The sequence below is a fragment of the Phyllopteryx taeniolatus genome, chromosome 12 (assembly GCF_024500385.1).
Source record: "Phyllopteryx taeniolatus isolate TA_2022b chromosome 12, UOR_Ptae_1.2, whole genome shotgun sequence".
NCBI classification, from domain to species: domain Eukaryota; kingdom Metazoa; phylum Chordata; class Actinopteri; order Syngnathiformes; family Syngnathidae; genus Phyllopteryx; species Phyllopteryx taeniolatus.
Window position 1 is genome coordinate 22,487,874 of NC_084513.1, and position 17,088 is coordinate 22,504,961.

The 17,088-nt window shown below is 44.3% G+C and overlaps 1 protein-coding gene across 5 annotated transcripts in view; it reads right to left on the reverse strand.

The window, feature by feature from the left end:
- Window positions 1–17,088, reverse strand: part of kdm6a (lysine (K)-specific demethylase 6A) — a 52,212-nt gene that overhangs the window by 32,147 nt on the left and 2,977 nt on the right. For 4 of the 5 annotated variants that reach the window (XM_061793247.1, XM_061793246.1, XM_061793248.1 and 1 more), the window contains exons 3-6: window positions 11,983–12,091; window positions 11,828–11,877; window positions 9,500–9,558; window positions 3,968–4,088 (exon numbers count right to left, since the gene is read on the reverse strand). In XM_061793247.1, the coding sequence (XP_061649231.1) occupies window positions 3,968–4,088; window positions 9,500–9,558; window positions 11,828–11,877; window positions 11,983–12,091 (339 nt within the window). Of the gene's footprint in view, window positions 1–3,967; window positions 4,089–9,499; window positions 9,559–11,827; window positions 11,878–11,982; window positions 12,092–17,088 lie in introns of those variants that run through there. The other variant, XM_061793249.1, reaches the window with a different exon arrangement.

Consider the following 17,088-nt stretch of genomic DNA (forward strand, 5'->3'; position numbering starts at 1 on the left):
TTAGTGGCTATGCCCCACAGGTAGGATGTGACCTAGAGGTGAAAGAGAAATTCTGGAAGGAGCTAGATGATGTAGTTCTGAGCATCCCAGACAGAGAGAGAGTCGTAATTGGTGCAGATTGTAATGGACATGTTGGTGAAGGTAATAAGGGTGATGAAGAAGTGATGGGTAAGTACGGTATCCAGGAAAGGAACTTGGAGGGACAGATGGTGGTAGACTTTGCAACAAGGATGCAAATGGCTGTAGTGAACACTTTTTTCCAGAAGAGGCACGAACATAGGGTGACCTACAAGAGCGGAGGTAGAAGCACACAGGTGGATTACATCTTGTGCAGACGATGTAATCTGAAGGAGGTTACCAACTGTAAGGTAGTGGTAGGGGAGAGTGTGGCTAGACAGCATAGGATGGTGGTGTGTAAGATGACTCTGGTGGTGGGGAGGAAAATTAGGAAGACAAAGGCAGAGAAGAGAACCATGTGGTGGAAGCTGAGACAGGACGAGTGTTGTGCAGCTTTTCGGGAAGAGGTGATACAGGCTCTCGGTGGACGGAAAGAGCTTCCAGAAGACTGGACCACTGCAGCCAAGGTGATCAGAGAAGCAGGCAGGAGAGTACTTGGTGTATCTTCTGGCAGGAAAGGAGAGAAGGAGACTTGGTGGTGGAACCTCACAGTACAGGAAATCATACAAGGAAAACGGTTAGCTAAGAAGAAGTGGGACACTGAGAGGACCGAGGAGAGGCGAAAGGAATACATTGAGATGCGACACAGGGCAAAGGTAGAGGTGGCAAAGGCAAAACAAGAGGCATATGATGACATGTATGGCAGGTTGGACACTAAAGAAGGAGAAAAGGATCTATACAGGCTGGCCAGACAGAGGGATAGAGATGGGAAGGATGTGCAGCAGGTTAGGGTGATTAAGGATAGAGATGGAAATATGTTGACTGGTGCCAGCAGTGTGCTAGGTAGATGGAAAGAATACTTCGAGGAGTTGATGAATGAGGAAAATGATAGAGAAGGGAGAGTACATGAGGCAAGTGTGGTGGACCAGGAAGTGGCAATGATTAGTAAGGGGGTAGTTAGAAAGGCATTAAAGAGAATGAAAAATGGAAAGGCAGTTGGTCCTGATGACATTCCTGTGGAGGTATGGAAGCATCTAGGAGAGGTGGCTGTGGAGTTTTTGACCAGCTTGTTCAATAGAATTCTAGTGCGTGAGAAGATGCCTGAGGAATGGAGGAAAAGTGTACTGGTGCCCATTTTTAAGAACAAAGGTGATGTGCAGAGCTGTGGCAACTATAGAGGAATAAAGTTGATGAGCCACACAATGAAGTTATGGGAAAGAGTAGTGGAGGCTAGACTCAGGACAGAAGTGAGTATTTGCGAGCAACAGTATGGTTTCATGCCTAGAAAGAGTACCACAGATGCATTATTTGCCTTGAGGATGTTGATGGAAAAGTACAGAGAAGGTCAGAAGGAGCTACATTGTGTCTTTGTAGATCTAGAGAAAGCCTATGACAGAGTACCCAGAGAGGAACTGTGGTACTGCATGCGGAAGTCTGGAGTGGCAGAGAAGTATGTTAGAATAATACAGGACATGTACGAGGGCAGCAGAACAGCGGTGAGGTGTGCTGTAGGTGTGACAGAAGAATTTAAGGTGGACGTGGGACTGCATCAGGGATCAGCCCTGAGCCCCTTCCTTTTTGCAGTGGTGATGGATAGGCTGACAGATGAGGTTAGACTGGAATCCCCGTGGACCATGATGTTTGCAGATGACATTGTGATCTGCAGTGAAAGCAGGGAGCAGCTGGAGGAACAGTTAGAAAGATGGAGGCATGCACTGGAAAGAAGAGGAATGAAGATTAGCCGAAGTAAAACAGAATATATGTGCATGAATGAGAGGGGTGGTGGGGGAAGAATGAGGCTACAGGGAGAAGAGATGGCAAAGGTAGAGGACTTTAAATACTTGGGGTCAACCGTCCAGAGCAATGGTGAGTGTGGTCAGGAAGTGAAGAAACGGGTCCAAGCAGGTTGGAACGGGTGGAGGAAGGTGTCAGGTGTGTTATGTGACAGAAGAGTCTCTGCTAGGATGAAGGGCAAAGTTTATAAAACAGTGGTGAGGCCAGCCATGATGTATGGATTAGAGACAGTGGCACTGAAGAGAAAACAGGAAGCAGAGCTGGAGGTGGCGGAAATCAAGATGTTGAGGTTCGCTCTCGGAGTGACCAGGTTGGATAAAATTAGAAATGAGCTCATCAGAGGGACAGCCAAGGTTCGATGTTTTGGAGACAAAGTTAGAGAGAGCAGACTTCAATGGTTTGGACACGTCCAGAGGAGAGAGAGTGAGTATATTGGTAGAAGGATGATGATGATGGAGCTGCCAGGCAAGAGAGCTAGAGGAAGACCAAAGAGAAGGTTGATGGATGTCGTGAGGGAAGACATGATGGCAGTTGGTGTTCGAGAGGAGGATGCAGGAGATAGGCTCTCATGGAAAAGGATGACGCGCTGTGGCGACCCCTAACGGGACAAGCCGAAAGGAAAAGAAGAAGATACGCATTATATATTCAGATATGTTTCAGTGACACGGCACAAGCTTTTACATAGTAAGCAGTATTCCTATACATTGTGTGCCCCTCGCTCGAGTTGCGTTATAACACGCCGTGTGTCTGTTGGCTTGTCGTATAGGTAAAAGTACAGACGCCAGCACTGAAAACAACTGTGTGGGTCTTTTTTTCCAACTCCTCAGTGCATAGTAACCATAATAGAGTCGTAGGTATATACAAGAAAATCCTCACCTCTCGTCCGCACCGCTTCGCTGCTGCACTGTGGCGGCTGCAAGATTTAGTTTTGTTGCTGCCGGTTGAGGTTCCGATGGCCGTAGGAAAAATAGTTGGCACGGCAGCTTGTTTCAGCTTCTGCCTCTGTATCCAATGCTTTCTGCTCAGCCTTTTTCAAAACACGCCGGTTCAAAGTGATCAGCACAGTTTGGAATGCTTGCGAGGCACCCACATTTCCACGACCACGTTTCTTCCCGTCGATTGACTTGGCCTATCCACTTGACACTTGGAAAGTCCAAAAAAAAAAAACTCTTGCCGCTGCCTGAACCATTTGTACAGCCAAATGCCACACAATAAATCATCGTGACATCGTTAAATCATACGACTACAAATATACAAGGACGGGAACAGAAGCATGGAACAATAGCACACAATTGCGAATGAACAGGATGTTTGGCTCGTGTGACGTCACAGCACCGGAAAGAGACCAAGACCGGAAGGCGCGTGATGCAAAAAGCAGAAGGCGCATTCTGCATCATTTTTATCGATTTAACTGCTGTATATTTGCTATATAAATCACTTCAAAATGGCAGTGGTGGTTTGTAAAGGGGTTCTAGAGTTATGAAGACATTTTTTTTTAATCTTTGTCCTCTGACCTTTAAATCTAAATCCAAGATGACAACGAAAGGATGATTTGTCGCGCTGAAATTGTGAAATAATTCACCCAAACTCAATCCCAAGGCGAATGCAAACGGTGGCCCAACTTGTGACTTTCAAGTCCTTTGCACATACTGCGGCTGTCCATGGTCTTGGATGACTGGGACTTTGACTGGCTTTGTGCGAAGTCTGCAGGAGAATATGAGGCCTGAGAATAGATAGCGGGTCGTTCCCTACAGGATCCATCTAAACAGCACTCTGTGATTGTCTGGACACCTCGCTACTCAGGTCACAGAGGGGGCTTCCCGCAGATAGACCAGACAGGTGAACAAATAGTCTTTGTTCATCTGGGAGGTGTGCCACAGCTGGATAAGGCCTCTGGGACCGCACACCAGGCCTCCATAATTTTATCAAGAGCAGTCATGTAGATTGTATAAACAAAGACTCTCTTTTTTGTGCATCAATTCTCAATTGTTGCAGGTGATTTGGTTGAAGCAAGGACAGAAAAAAAATATCTGTAAATTTAAGAGAAAAGCTGTACCTTTAAGCTGGACTCGTGGTCTGTGTTGACTTTAAACATGAGTCCCAGTCGCAGGTGAATCTCCTTAGCTCGGGAGAAACTGGGGTCAATGTAGAGCACCTCCTGAAATGCCTTGGTCGCCCTGCAAAAGAAGATGTGTGTTGATTGATCAAGAAACGGTCAACGTTGATGTGTGATGGCATTCTCACATAACAGATATGCAGCCAAAATGCTAACACCACACAAGTGTCCTTATAGGAAAATGAACAAATACTACATATGCATTTTGAACACAGTGTAGGTATTAAGACGCCATGATGTCAGTCAGCATTGTCTGTCTGAATGAGCAGTTGGATTTAAGGATTGAAAATCCCTGAGGTGAGAGAGAGGCTTGTAACAATGCTATGATGAGAGCGGGAGATTCAGCAACCAACTGTCAGCCTTTGAAAAACTGAAGACTCTTGCACACTGAGATCCGGCATTTAACTTCCTGCACTATTTACACCAAACTCAAAGTGTACTGGGTGTAAAACTGTACTCTTACAATTGCAAATCAAATAATTCGATAACCACGGCGCCAGTGTCTGGTAATGTAAAAATGACAATTGGCTTGAACACAACAGTGCGAGAGGAGTGAGTGTTGGCCGTTTAACATCACAACCTTAGTACCACTGCCAGTGTTAGCTTAATCCGCTATATGGCCAACATCACATGATCACACCCGGAAAAACGGATGGCTGACTTGCCATGTATGAGACTCTACCGAACATGACTGCGGTTTGAGAACATGATTGTTTGGAGCCAAACTTAAAATGTTGTTTTCTTCATGGCTGGTGTCTTCAGACAAAAGATAAATACATATTATTTATACAAATATGATGCATATAAACCCAAACAAAGTCTAAACATCTAATATTCTAATCTTTGGTAGCTCTGCGGGGGAATCTTGTGTGAAAAAAAAAATACATTGTAGACGCTTAAAGGTGCTACAGTTGCTTAGATCCGGTCTCCTTCGGCATTCACCCGTACCAGGAGGAACTGCTTAGACCAGTTTTGCCGAATGCATAGGAAATTGTGTTCGTAAGCGTGTCTCTTCGTAGGTGCCATTTTCGGGGGTCCTTAGCCGAACCGATGTTTTGCACAATGCACATACCGGCGCTATATACCGACTGGGGTTGTGCCTTTAGTGTCCTCTTTCACGCGCACCCTTCCCCCTTTAATGTCCGCATGCTGTCCTCAGTCACGTCCGCCTTTCCTCTATATAAGCAGCGTGTCGGTAGGAAATGCTCCCAGTCAGTCAAGCGGAGCGCTCATCAAAGTCACACAACAACATTTACAGACTTTTAAGTGCGCCTTATGGTCGTGAAAATACAATCATCAGATTAGAGTTATTCCATCAAATCAATCGTAGTTACTAATGAGTCAACAAAGATTCTAAACAAGCAATCATTTGTGGCCGATGACTTAAAGCAGCAGCAGCTCATCTGTCCAATAGCATGTTGCCGAATAGGCAGACCGCTTCATTTAACGTTTTGAGGGAAATGACTGTTTATCAAACAATCCACAGTGAAGGTGCAGTAAATATAAAAGTGCAAAGAAATGCACGGCTTCACTGCCGTCACATCATTTTTTATATTTACCTCAGTAAAAAGTTTAGTTGATGGTTGTTACTTTTTTATTTACACATTAAGAATAGAGTTTTACTGGCATGTTAAGCGCGCAATTGTGAGTTAATTATTCATACCGAAGTGCGGGGTCAAAAATCGCCATGGAGGTAAGGACTGACTCACTGTCACTCACTCTACTTAGCTTAAAGAATATTCACAACGAAAAGTGAGAGCTTTCAACGTCAACTGGAGTCCGGACTGCTCGTGAGCTAGTTTAACACGCTGCACTGCTAATGTTCATGGAAGTAAGTGCTTCTCCCCCCATCAATCACCCACAACTTTGCTAGTTAAAGAGCTCTGTAAACTTGTCACCAGGAACAAAAAAGTGTTCTCGCTCTTCGCATCAAAATTACAATGGTAGGAGCAAGAGTGTGTGTGTGTGTGTGTGTGTGTGTGTGTGTGTGTGTGTAAGCGCGCTCACGTGTGTTGGTGGGGGACAGAATCAGGAAAAGCTACCAAACAAAATTAGAATCGTTGGCCGCCATCACCTTTTTAAAACAACATCAAATGCAGTCCTTTTCCCAAGAGCCCAACATCTAACTGCCACTCTCTCACATTTCCGTGTGCACGCACACACTGAACCCGTTGCTCCCATTCCCTCCACCTTCCTTTTCACTGACCACCCCCACTCCTCCATCGCTGCGCTCTGCTATCAACCTCTCCTCCCACGCTGGCTGAGGCCAAAGAGAAAGCTCGATGGTGTCGCCAAGTGTGAGACAAGAACAGCTAAAAGAGGAACGAGGGTTATGGTCACATTGCAAGCTGCATCATTCCGTTACAGCTTTTTCAAATTGCGCAGTCATTGCATGGCCTGACTTACACAATTTACAAATTACAAAATGAGACCGCTTCTTATCTCTTTTAACTGTGATATCTCTTCAACCCCACTCACAGTGGGGTCGTGTGCGTGCATGCATGCATGTTCATGACAATAAAAGATGATTCTTCTTCTTCTTCTTCTTCTTCTTCACAGTCACACAAACCCAACAAACAAATAGCAACCCTGTCGCCACTGCTACCGTTACCATCCTAGCAATTATTGCGTTAACATACTGTTGCCTCAACTCTGTCTATACACAACAGTGGGATGCAACTATCGCCCCTTTTACACAGCCTGTTCAAGGATGCGCTACGGTGCGAGATGCCATCTTGCTGGGTTCCGTGCAAAAAGCAAAGGCGGCTTATTGTTGGGACTCTTGAAGCACCTCTTCTGGGTCCTCTCGCCGCTGAGCCCCACCTGGATGACCGAGCTTCTCAACTTATCTCCAATGCCTGGATCAGACTACAAGACAAATTTGGTCTTTCCCGATTGAACTATGTCAGACTACTGCCATCAAATCTTGCCGTATCTCGGTCAGACAGTGGCAACACTACAGGACATGTATACCGACACCACCGCATCCCGTCTTTTTACGATCAATGGGCTTTATCATGTCAAATGAGGCGGAACTGGTCAACACGACTGGATAAACACTCGTTACCATGGCGACGACAACAACAATGCACCGCGCCAATGTAGTGTGTGTGTGTGTGTGTGTGGAGGGGGGAGGCGCAAAATGAGGAAAAACGTGGTGGCCATCCTCGGTGCTCAGGAGAGGACGTTCATTCAAGGATTAGTTGACGCATGTTCATGTACTTTTAATACGATACGACTCGCAAGCAGGCAACAAAACGGTATGTAGCCTAGCAAGCTAGCGCTAAAGGTTGTACGTAAAATTGCCAACGTTCTGTCAAATCATTGGTTTGTGTGTGTGATTAAATGTTGACAACGGTGTGCAAGTATGTTGACAACAGCAAGCACGGTAGGCGAGGCGCCGGTCACAATACACAATCTAGTGGTCTACGTCAAGGTGCGCTGTCGGAGAGTTATCGATAAGTCACACTACACGGAACACATCCAAAAATAAATAAAATAAATCAAACATGCGAGACTTCATTTTGGTGTTGTAGGACCAAATCATTGGTCGTGGATTATGTCACACTATAAGAAGTTATGACGTTCCCGACGAAGTATGTGGGGCGCGATCTGGGAAATCGGCTCCGATAGCTAATTGGGCCAATATCGGGGCCCACCGACTCACAGCGTCCCCACTATACACAGTGTTGGCGATACACTGCTACCCTCTCCTAAGACGCCGGATGATGGAGCGGAATTTCTTCAAAGCCATTCGGAAATCATTCTCCATGGCCTCACCAAAGTTTTTGCCTCAGAGACCAGCTGCCTCCAGAGGCCCACAGGTCAAAAAGGCTCAATAGGACTCCTTCAGCTTGACGGCATCCTTCACCGATGGTATCCACCAACGGGTTCGGGGATTGTCGCCACGACAGGCACAGACCACCTTACGGCCACAGCTCTGGTCGGCCGGCTCAATTATTATTATTATTACATTTATCATATTTATAATATATATACTAAATGTAATAAATTTGCCATGCAAGACTTTGCCTCCGTTTTCTTCCTTGCCCCACTTAATGTATGCATTGTCTATGAAGGTGTATTTACATGTTTCTGCCCACTCCGGTCAGATGACCAACACCAAGCTTACTTTTTTTAATTAACAATATTTTTAAAAATTAATAATCGTGTCAGAGTGTCAAAATGTTTTGTTTTCAACGCTTTACCGTTAGTTTACTCATGACAATAATCCCTAAATTTGCTATTATTGAGCGTTAGATACTGAATTTATCCGGCTGTATTTTACAATGAACCCAGCAAAGCAGGATATCACAACTTTGTGCTCTCACACTCGCACCCCACCATCAGATAATTAACTGACATCTACACTAGCAACATGTGATGTTGAAAATGGTAGTCAAGACAGTGACAACTGCTTTCAACACAACATTGCAGGAGAAGTGGGTCTCGGGTGTGAAACGCACCTCTGTCCCGGCATTTGAGGAATACTCTTACACACGTGCCATCCTGCCTCTCTTATGGCTCTGAGACTACAGTAACCTCTAAAGTTGGAAAACTGCCACGTTGACTGTCTCCGAGTCTGCATATCGACAGGAAGTGGAGCGGCTGGAGCTTTGGTGCGGACGACACAAGCTGGCGCTGAACACGCTCGAGACTGTAGAGATGATCGTGGACTTCAGGAAACATCCTTCGCCACAGCTGCCTTTCACGCTGTCCAAATGCCCTGCGTCACCGTCAAGACCCTCAAGTTCCTGGGAATTAGTCTCTCAGGACCTGAAGTGGGAGACCAACATCAACTCCATCCTCAAAAAGGCCCACCAGAGGATGTACTTCCTGCGGCTTCTGAGGAAGCACGGCCTGCCACAGGAGCTGATGAGGAAGTTCTACACAGCGGTCAGCGAATCGGTCCTGTGTTCTTCCATCACAGTCTGGTTTGGCGCTGCCACAAAAAAGGATAAACTCCGACTGCAACGGACAATCCGGCATGTCCTGAAAATCTCGGTACCCCACTACCCATCCTTGAGGTCTTGTAGGCTGCCAGAACTAAGACAAGAGCATGCAAAATCCTTTTGGACCCTCCACATCCTGGTCACCACCTCTTCAAGCTCCTTACCTCAGGTAGGCACTATTGATCAATGCAAACTAAAACCAGCAGACATTCCAACAACTTCTTCCCTCTTGCCATTAAATTGCTAGAGGATCAGTGACTCTTAGTAAGTAGTGTGTTTCTATCTCTCAAAAGTATTTTTTGTCAAAATTACCGGAGACAAATTCCATGTGTGTTTTTGACATGGCAAATAAAGAGAATTCTGATTCGATTCTGATTCAAAAGACGCTGATTGGCCCAATCAGACATTAATATAGCAAGAATGATTTGTCGGATTACACTCCCGTGCTGGCAAAGATTCCATTGCTCCCAAGGTTAGTTCACAGGTTCATAGACGACAAGAAAAAGCAGTTAGTACTCACCACTGAAAGGCATTGTAGTGGAAGTAGACCAAGCCGAGCCCATATAAAAAGGCAGCATTCTGCAAACAAAATGTAATTTGACATCGGCAACACAGATGATTATTAAACCCCTCAGGTAGAGCGCGTCGATATGGACAAAAATGTAATTTTATATTATTCCTTTAAATTACATTCAATGAATAGCAGCATGAGATCTTTTCTCCATTCATGTATAAAATAAATATTTTATATAGACCACACAATGCAATGAAAAAAAGATGAATACAAATAAAATGTCAAGTGGCCAAATCAATTCCACTGAAAATATCTGTTAGTATAAACACTCTTCAAAGAATGCGGTGAAATAATAAAATAAATAAATACACCACAGTGTTTCAAGCTACAGGAAAGTATGCCTCCAATTTATCGTGTAAAAGTGCTGATAAATGACTGTTTTAGAGTTTTGAGTTTTAGGAACAAGATTGTCAGCTTGTTCTGAAAGGCCTGACTGTGATGTCTGGGTGTGAACATTACAGACAGCACGTTAAAAAGAAGTATGTCGATAAGAGACAAAGAAGAATATAGTCATGTTGTGGATGGAAACTATTTACAAGTAGATAGATGGATGCCATGTTGGCTCTGTGTGCTGAGCTGTAAACTAGGTGAATGAAAAAAGAAATCTGATCGCCGCAAGCCTCATTACTCAGCAGAGGAAGAGAGAAAAAAAAAAATACTACAGGATTCCCTCAGTAGCGACGAAGGAAATTTAACAATAGATGGAACCCAGATAGAAATGATATTTCTGCTAAATCTGGTACAAGCATTGCTTCATGCCTTTCAATATTGAATAAAAGTCCTATGCCATCATTTTTCTTGTTCATAATCTTTGATGTCCGTTTAGCGTTGGTTCAGTTCCCACTCAGCGACGGTGTGAATGTGAGTGAGACTTGTTGTCCGTGTCCATATGTGCCCTGCGACTGACTGGCGACCAGTTCAGGGTGTAGCCCGCCTTTCGCCGAAGTCAGCTAGGATAGGCTCCGGCGCCCCGCCACCCTGAACAGGATAAGCGGTGTTGAGAACGGGTGGATGGTTTGCAAGATAATTTGGCTTAAATGCCCAGGATGCACTATTTCAAGCTATTCTAGTTGGTCTTCTAAATCTGGCACTTGAGAAGCCCAAATTAGATTTTAAGATTTGATATGTAAATAAGCTTTGCTTTGATTGGATCCCTGTTACCATTCATTTAAATATGGAAAAACAACTTTGCTCTGACTGGTCCTTGGCATTATCGCTGCGTCTTGTGGTAGCAGCATTCATCACGACGTCGCGTTTGGATCCTTCGATGTGGGGTCTCTTACTGTCATTGTGAAGCAGAATTCACCAAGCGTTGGATTGTTGGCGCACGACTAAGAAATGTGAGCTGAAAGGGGACGTGGGTGAAAATTAAGAGGAGGATACTTTGAGAGGCTGGTCCTGCGCTCCCATTCATTGAAGTACCATCCGCATCAATGTCATTGCTCGCGCACATTTTGCTGGCAATGACTGCAAGCTTCGCCATTTCATTTACAGTTGCAATCTAATTTATAAATATAGTTTGAAATTGTTGCAGGTAACCTTCTCTCGTCTTGGTAGAAACTTTACAGTATTTAGACGCAGCTCTGTCGTTGAATGACAATGGCGTTCAGGGTAAGTGTATGGAATGCCTTCAAAAATCTCACTGCCTTTTAATTGCTCTGCAAAACTCGGCTTTACAGATGAGGATATTTGGGGCCAATCAGCAAGTTTGAAAAAAACAATAGCTGATCACCGATCCGATCACAAGCTGGAGCAATGTGTCTATTTACATGACTTGTTCATTTATTGTATATACTTGTGTACTGTATACTTAGTATCTTCAAACGTATTCTCTTAGCATTCGATAAAAGATTTTGTGTTGAAGCATTTAGATGACGATCCTCATGACATACTTCAGTTGTGCGGAGACTGCAAATAACTAACGTGTTGTTTGTCTGAGACACCGCAAAAATAGTCCCACACCGACGAAGTGATTTTTTTCACCGAAAAGATTGAAAAAATGTTTATTGGCCGTCAGATAGTTACAGTACTATGCCAAAAGAGGCGGAAAAAGCCGAAAAATAATCTAGCTTTTGGATTCATACGCGACGGCGACGCGGAGCAAAATGTCTTGTGTGGAGCCGATCGATGACGTCATGGATCGGATTGGCGAATGATGATATGAAAACCTATCGGCCAATCAGCATAAAATGCTAAGTATCGGCCGACACCGATCAAGCAGATTAGATCGGTGTAAAGTCTATGCAAAACTATCAAGTCGTTTTGTAAACTCACCTTCCAGTAGTCCGGCTGTAAACTGAAGTACCTCTGGTACGCAGATAATGCTGAGAACAGGGAGACAGAGGCAAATTCAGAATGGTAAATGGAAATAAAAGCAGGTTGACGAAAATACAATGAACCTTGGAACATTTCACACAAAAAACAAAAACCTTTTGGATAATCCTCCAACAGGAGGTGGAAATGGCCGAGCTGACAGAAAATATCAGGATCTACTTTCCCTTCTGCTTTCAGGACGAGGGCGTTATAGCAGCTCACAGCCTGGAAAGGAGGAAAAAAAACAATAGTAGTGTTAAGGCTTCTTGATACTCTCGCAGGCGCTGACGTCACTGTGGCTATCCCGCGCCCAGTTTGCCTTTCTACTCGAGCGCAACCCACGCACGCAGTTTTGAAAATGTGCTGCAGTTCTCCTCCGAGTCAGGGGTGTCGCTACGGCTGGTATTGGCTCGGACGCCACAGGGTGGAGTTTCCTCTGCATTTTTGGGCCATTTCCGGTAGCCGTTTTTACTTTCCTTTCCGTAACAAGGAACAAAGCAACGACAATGGTGACCGTGGAACAGTGTCTGCTAGAACAAATGGACCTGGATGACCAAATGATACATTTAATTATGCTACAAAATCGATCAATGCGGCGGTGGTATGTGGAATCAAGGGGAAGGTTGAGTACGTCATCACAGCATGTGACTAAAACAGACCAATCACGAGAGATGATCTCCGCGGCATTCTACGCGCAGCAACAATTTTTTCCGCGCGCGCGTCAAGTGACGCAGAGGGGACGTGCGGGCCAATGCGTCGATCACGTGATGCAATTCGGGCATTGTCGGCCGCGCGAGCGCAGGAGTATAAAGAGGCCTTTAGCGCCACCAACTATACTAACTACTTCTCAAATTCTCCAGTCGCCCGCCTGGCCCTGCCTCCTCCTCCACGGCAGCGGCTTCATGACAGCCGAGCAGCACTGAGCAAAGCTCGGTGCTTGACGGACGGACGGACGGCCTGCCGCTACAACTCGGAAACAACTCGCGGGGCGGCTGCCTCCATCGTCACAGGACACGTACACAAATTCATACATTCACAGCAACTTTATTTGACCTAAAATACATGTTTTTGGAATTTGAGAGGAAGCCGCAGTACCCAGAGCACACATGCAAGCACGGGGACTACATGCACGCTAAACACAGCACCACTCTCTTGCCCTACATTTAAGCATCAGATGACAAAGATATTACGTGGTCAATTCAAATTCATATTTGAGCCCTGCCCGAACATACCCGAAGCTCAAGATGCCAGGGTGTGGTTACTCTATCCACCGCAAGGGCTACCGGAAGTGACGTTGCAATTGCCAAACACAGCGCGGTACACACTATACGCAATGGCGAGCAAAGTGTTGGAATATGAGGAGGGTTTTGACATACAGGAGCACCCGACTGAACTTGGCATCGTCAAACCGTACGTTTAAACTGATCGGGAGGACGGAACCCGACAGTGACGACGACAAGCAGCAGGTGTACAACAGAAAAAGAGACTGGCCACTGTCTTGTTATACAGTCATGGCTTGAAATAATGGGGCGCCAATATTTTTTAGCACGACTATACGCATTATATATTCATATATGTTTCAGTGACACGGCACAAGCTTTTACAAAGTATGCAGTATTCCTATATATTGTGTGCCCCTCACTCGACTAGCGTTCTAACACGCAGCACACAAAGTCTTTGCCGTGTCTGTTGACTTGTCATATAGGCAAAAGTACAGACGACAATAGTGAAAAGTACTGCGTGGGTCTGCCTAGTGCATAGTAACCATAATATATACAAGGAAATGCTCACCTCGTCTGCGCCGCTTCTCCGCGAGATTTAGTTCTCTTGCTGGCGGTTGAGGTCCCGATGAACATAGGAAAAATAGTTGGCACCCCAGCTGGTTTCAGCCTCTGCCCAACTTCAACTGTGTAGCCAATGCTTTCTGCCAAGTCTTTCTCAAAACACGCCGGTTCGAAGTGATCAGCACAGAGTTTGGAACGCTTGCTCGGCACCCATAGCTGAGCACGTTTCTCCCCTATCGAGTGACTTTCCCTATCCACTGGTCACGTATTCCTTTTTCACTTGAAAAGTCAAAGAAACTCTTGCCACTGCCTGAACCATTTGTCCAACCAAATGCCACACAATAAACCATCGTGTCGTCGTTAAATCATACGACAACAAACATAAAAGGACGGGAACAACATCATGGTACAATAGCACCCAACGCCAAACGAACAGGCCGTTTGGCTTGTGTGATGTCACAGCGCCGGAAAGAGACGAAGACTGGAAGGTGCTGGATGCAAAAAGCAGAAGGCACATTCTGAATCATATTTAGCTATTTAACTGCTGTTTAGCTGCTATATAATCACTTCGAAGTGGCAGATGTGGTTTGTAAAGGGGTTCTAGAGTTACCAAGAAATGTTTTAACATCTTCGTCATCTGACCTTTAAATGGCTTATTCTTCTTTTCATGAGATGCCAGAATATCACAACTATTTTTCCACATATTTGTACAAATTTTAGGTTCAATGAGTTCCGCGATGCAAAGCAGCAAGCAACATATCATGCACTGTCTTGACTATATAGGCTGCTTCTTTCAATTCCTTCACAGCAACATCACAGGATGAAGATAAAGTTAAGCCGAGATTACTTTTATCAATTACTTTGTCCAGAGTCCGATCGTGTTACACTATCACAACACCATGATGTCTCCTGAGATTTTTGCATTTTGTGAATTTAAATAAATCCAGTTTCTAAACAATAAACCTGTCACTACCAACCAGGAGCAGAACTGATCTTATGAGGAACACTTACAAGACCGGGAGCAGGACGACAACACGCTGCTAGTTGCCCACCAGTCTGCTAGGTCTGATATATTGCCAAATAAAACTACGAACTTTTTTTGAAGCAAAATTGAAAACCACCCTTCTTTGACCAAGCTGAATTCAATTACGGTATTTAAATTGGGCTTTACGCATTCAGGATTTTTGGGGCCGATCACCGATCACCAATCAGCGAGTTGAAAAAACTGATCACCGATCCGATCACAAGATGGAGGAATGTGTCTATTTAAATGACCTGGTCATTTACTCTATATACTTGTGTACTTAATTGCTCCAAAAATTATATTTACAAGAAATAATGTATCTTTGTTCCTCTATTTATGCCAGTGAGGCATCGTGACAGACAGAATAAATGATAAATGATCTTCTATTAGATGGCAGGAAGTACATAGAGTAATTCATGTATCCACTTTTTATGACATTTCTGTTTGTTGGTGTGCCGTGAGATTTTTCAATTGTAAAATATGTTCATTGGCTCCATAAAGGTTGGAAATCACATCGTGTATTCTAATCAGTCAGGTCAAACCAACAGTACATGACAGAAATAATGGGTGCTAACTTCCTGTAATTAAATTACCACGCCACGCTACACTATTTGCATATCTGTTGTTGACCAATACTGGCCACTCATGCCAGAGTAGTATCTGCTCCATTTGTACACTGATTGAGGAGTATCTGCAACATTTGCACAATCAACATTGTCCCAGATGATCGCGCTACTCGTCACTTTAAAGCGCGTCCACTCCTTGAAGTCTCGGCGCCCTTTGCACAATGGTCATTGCACCGGACTATTGCTACATTAGTCATTCGAACTGCTCTAAGTGCTAGAGGACACTGCATCTTTTGCACAATTGTCCCAAAAAATTAATAAATGTACCGGCATTAAAGGCAATCAGCATAAAATGCTAAATATCGGCCGATACGGATCAGCCCGATAAAATCGGTTTAAATTCTAATTTATATACTGGAAGTCCACCCTTTAGATTGTGAGCTTTAATGTCAGCAATATTTGACAGCAACTACCTACTACTTACCATAAATAAATTATTAGCTTTAGAAAAGAAAATAGCCACTTTATTTTTGTAAAAAGAATATGTAGTTTCTTTCTTTCTGGGTTTCTCTGGAAATGATGCACCCCTACGCTTCATCCAGGACATGTGGAGCAGCCTCCAGCCACACAACAAAGCATTTGGACAATAATTCACTTCCAAAATGGCAATAACTGAGCAAAGCCACTGCAGTTAATCGCCAGTCTGGGGGGGAAATGGAGACGCTGGGTAACAACATGGTGCTCATAAAACATGTGACGCCGACTTAACCAATGACAGCAGTGTGGTGAGTTCACAGACTGTCCTTTTATTCCCCCCCCCTTTCTTTATCTTGCAATGAAAAAAAATCCTCTCATTATTCTGGCATTTAGCAAATACAAATAAGGTGTAATCTAACTGACCTAAAGCAGGAAGTTTAGTCTGATTTCATGTCAGACAAGTGTGTGTGTGTGTGTGGGGGGGGGGGGGGGGGGGGGGGGGGGTGGAACATGTCTATTGATATGGTGCATGTAAATATCTGATTTCAACTCTATACATGTAGTCCCCTCCAAAAGTATTGGAATGGCAAAGCCACTTCCTGTGTTTTTGTTGTATACTGAAGACATTTGGGTTTCAGATCAAAAGATGAATATGAGACAAAAGCTGGGAATTCCAGCTTTTATTTCATGGTACACCTAGATGTGTTAAACAACGCAGGACAAAGCACCTTTTGTTTGAACCCAACCACCTTTCAAGTGAGCAAAAGTATTGAAATGTGTGACTGATGAGTTTCTAGTTGCTCAGGTGTTGCCTTTAAGATTGATTGCATAAACATTAGATAGTGCTTTGTATTGGCTTTGTGTTTCACCTGTGAAAACTGCATTTGCTGTTAAGCAAACATTAAGACCAGACAGGAGTCTATGGAAGAAAAGCAAACCATTTTGAAGCTGAGAGCACAAACATTGGGCATAGCCAACACAACAATTAAGAAAAAAAACAACTACTTGTGTACTGAGCAACAGACATCGAACAGGTCGGCCAAGGGTATCAACAGCAATTGATGACAGAAACCTTGTGAGGAAACACCTAAAGACAACAGTCAGTGACATGACTGCCAACCAACACAAGGTAGGCTGAATCTACAATCCACTGTTCGAAGAAGACTAAGAAATATACAGGCCATACCACAAGATGCAAACCACTCTTCAGCAAATAGAATCGGAAGGCCAGATTGGATTTTGCAACGCAGTACAGAGATGAGCCACAAACGTTCTGGAACAAAGTCTTCTGGAGTGATGAGACCAAGATTAACCTCTAGCAAAGTGATGGAAAGGCCAAAGTACGGCGAAAGGAAGGATCTCCTTATGATC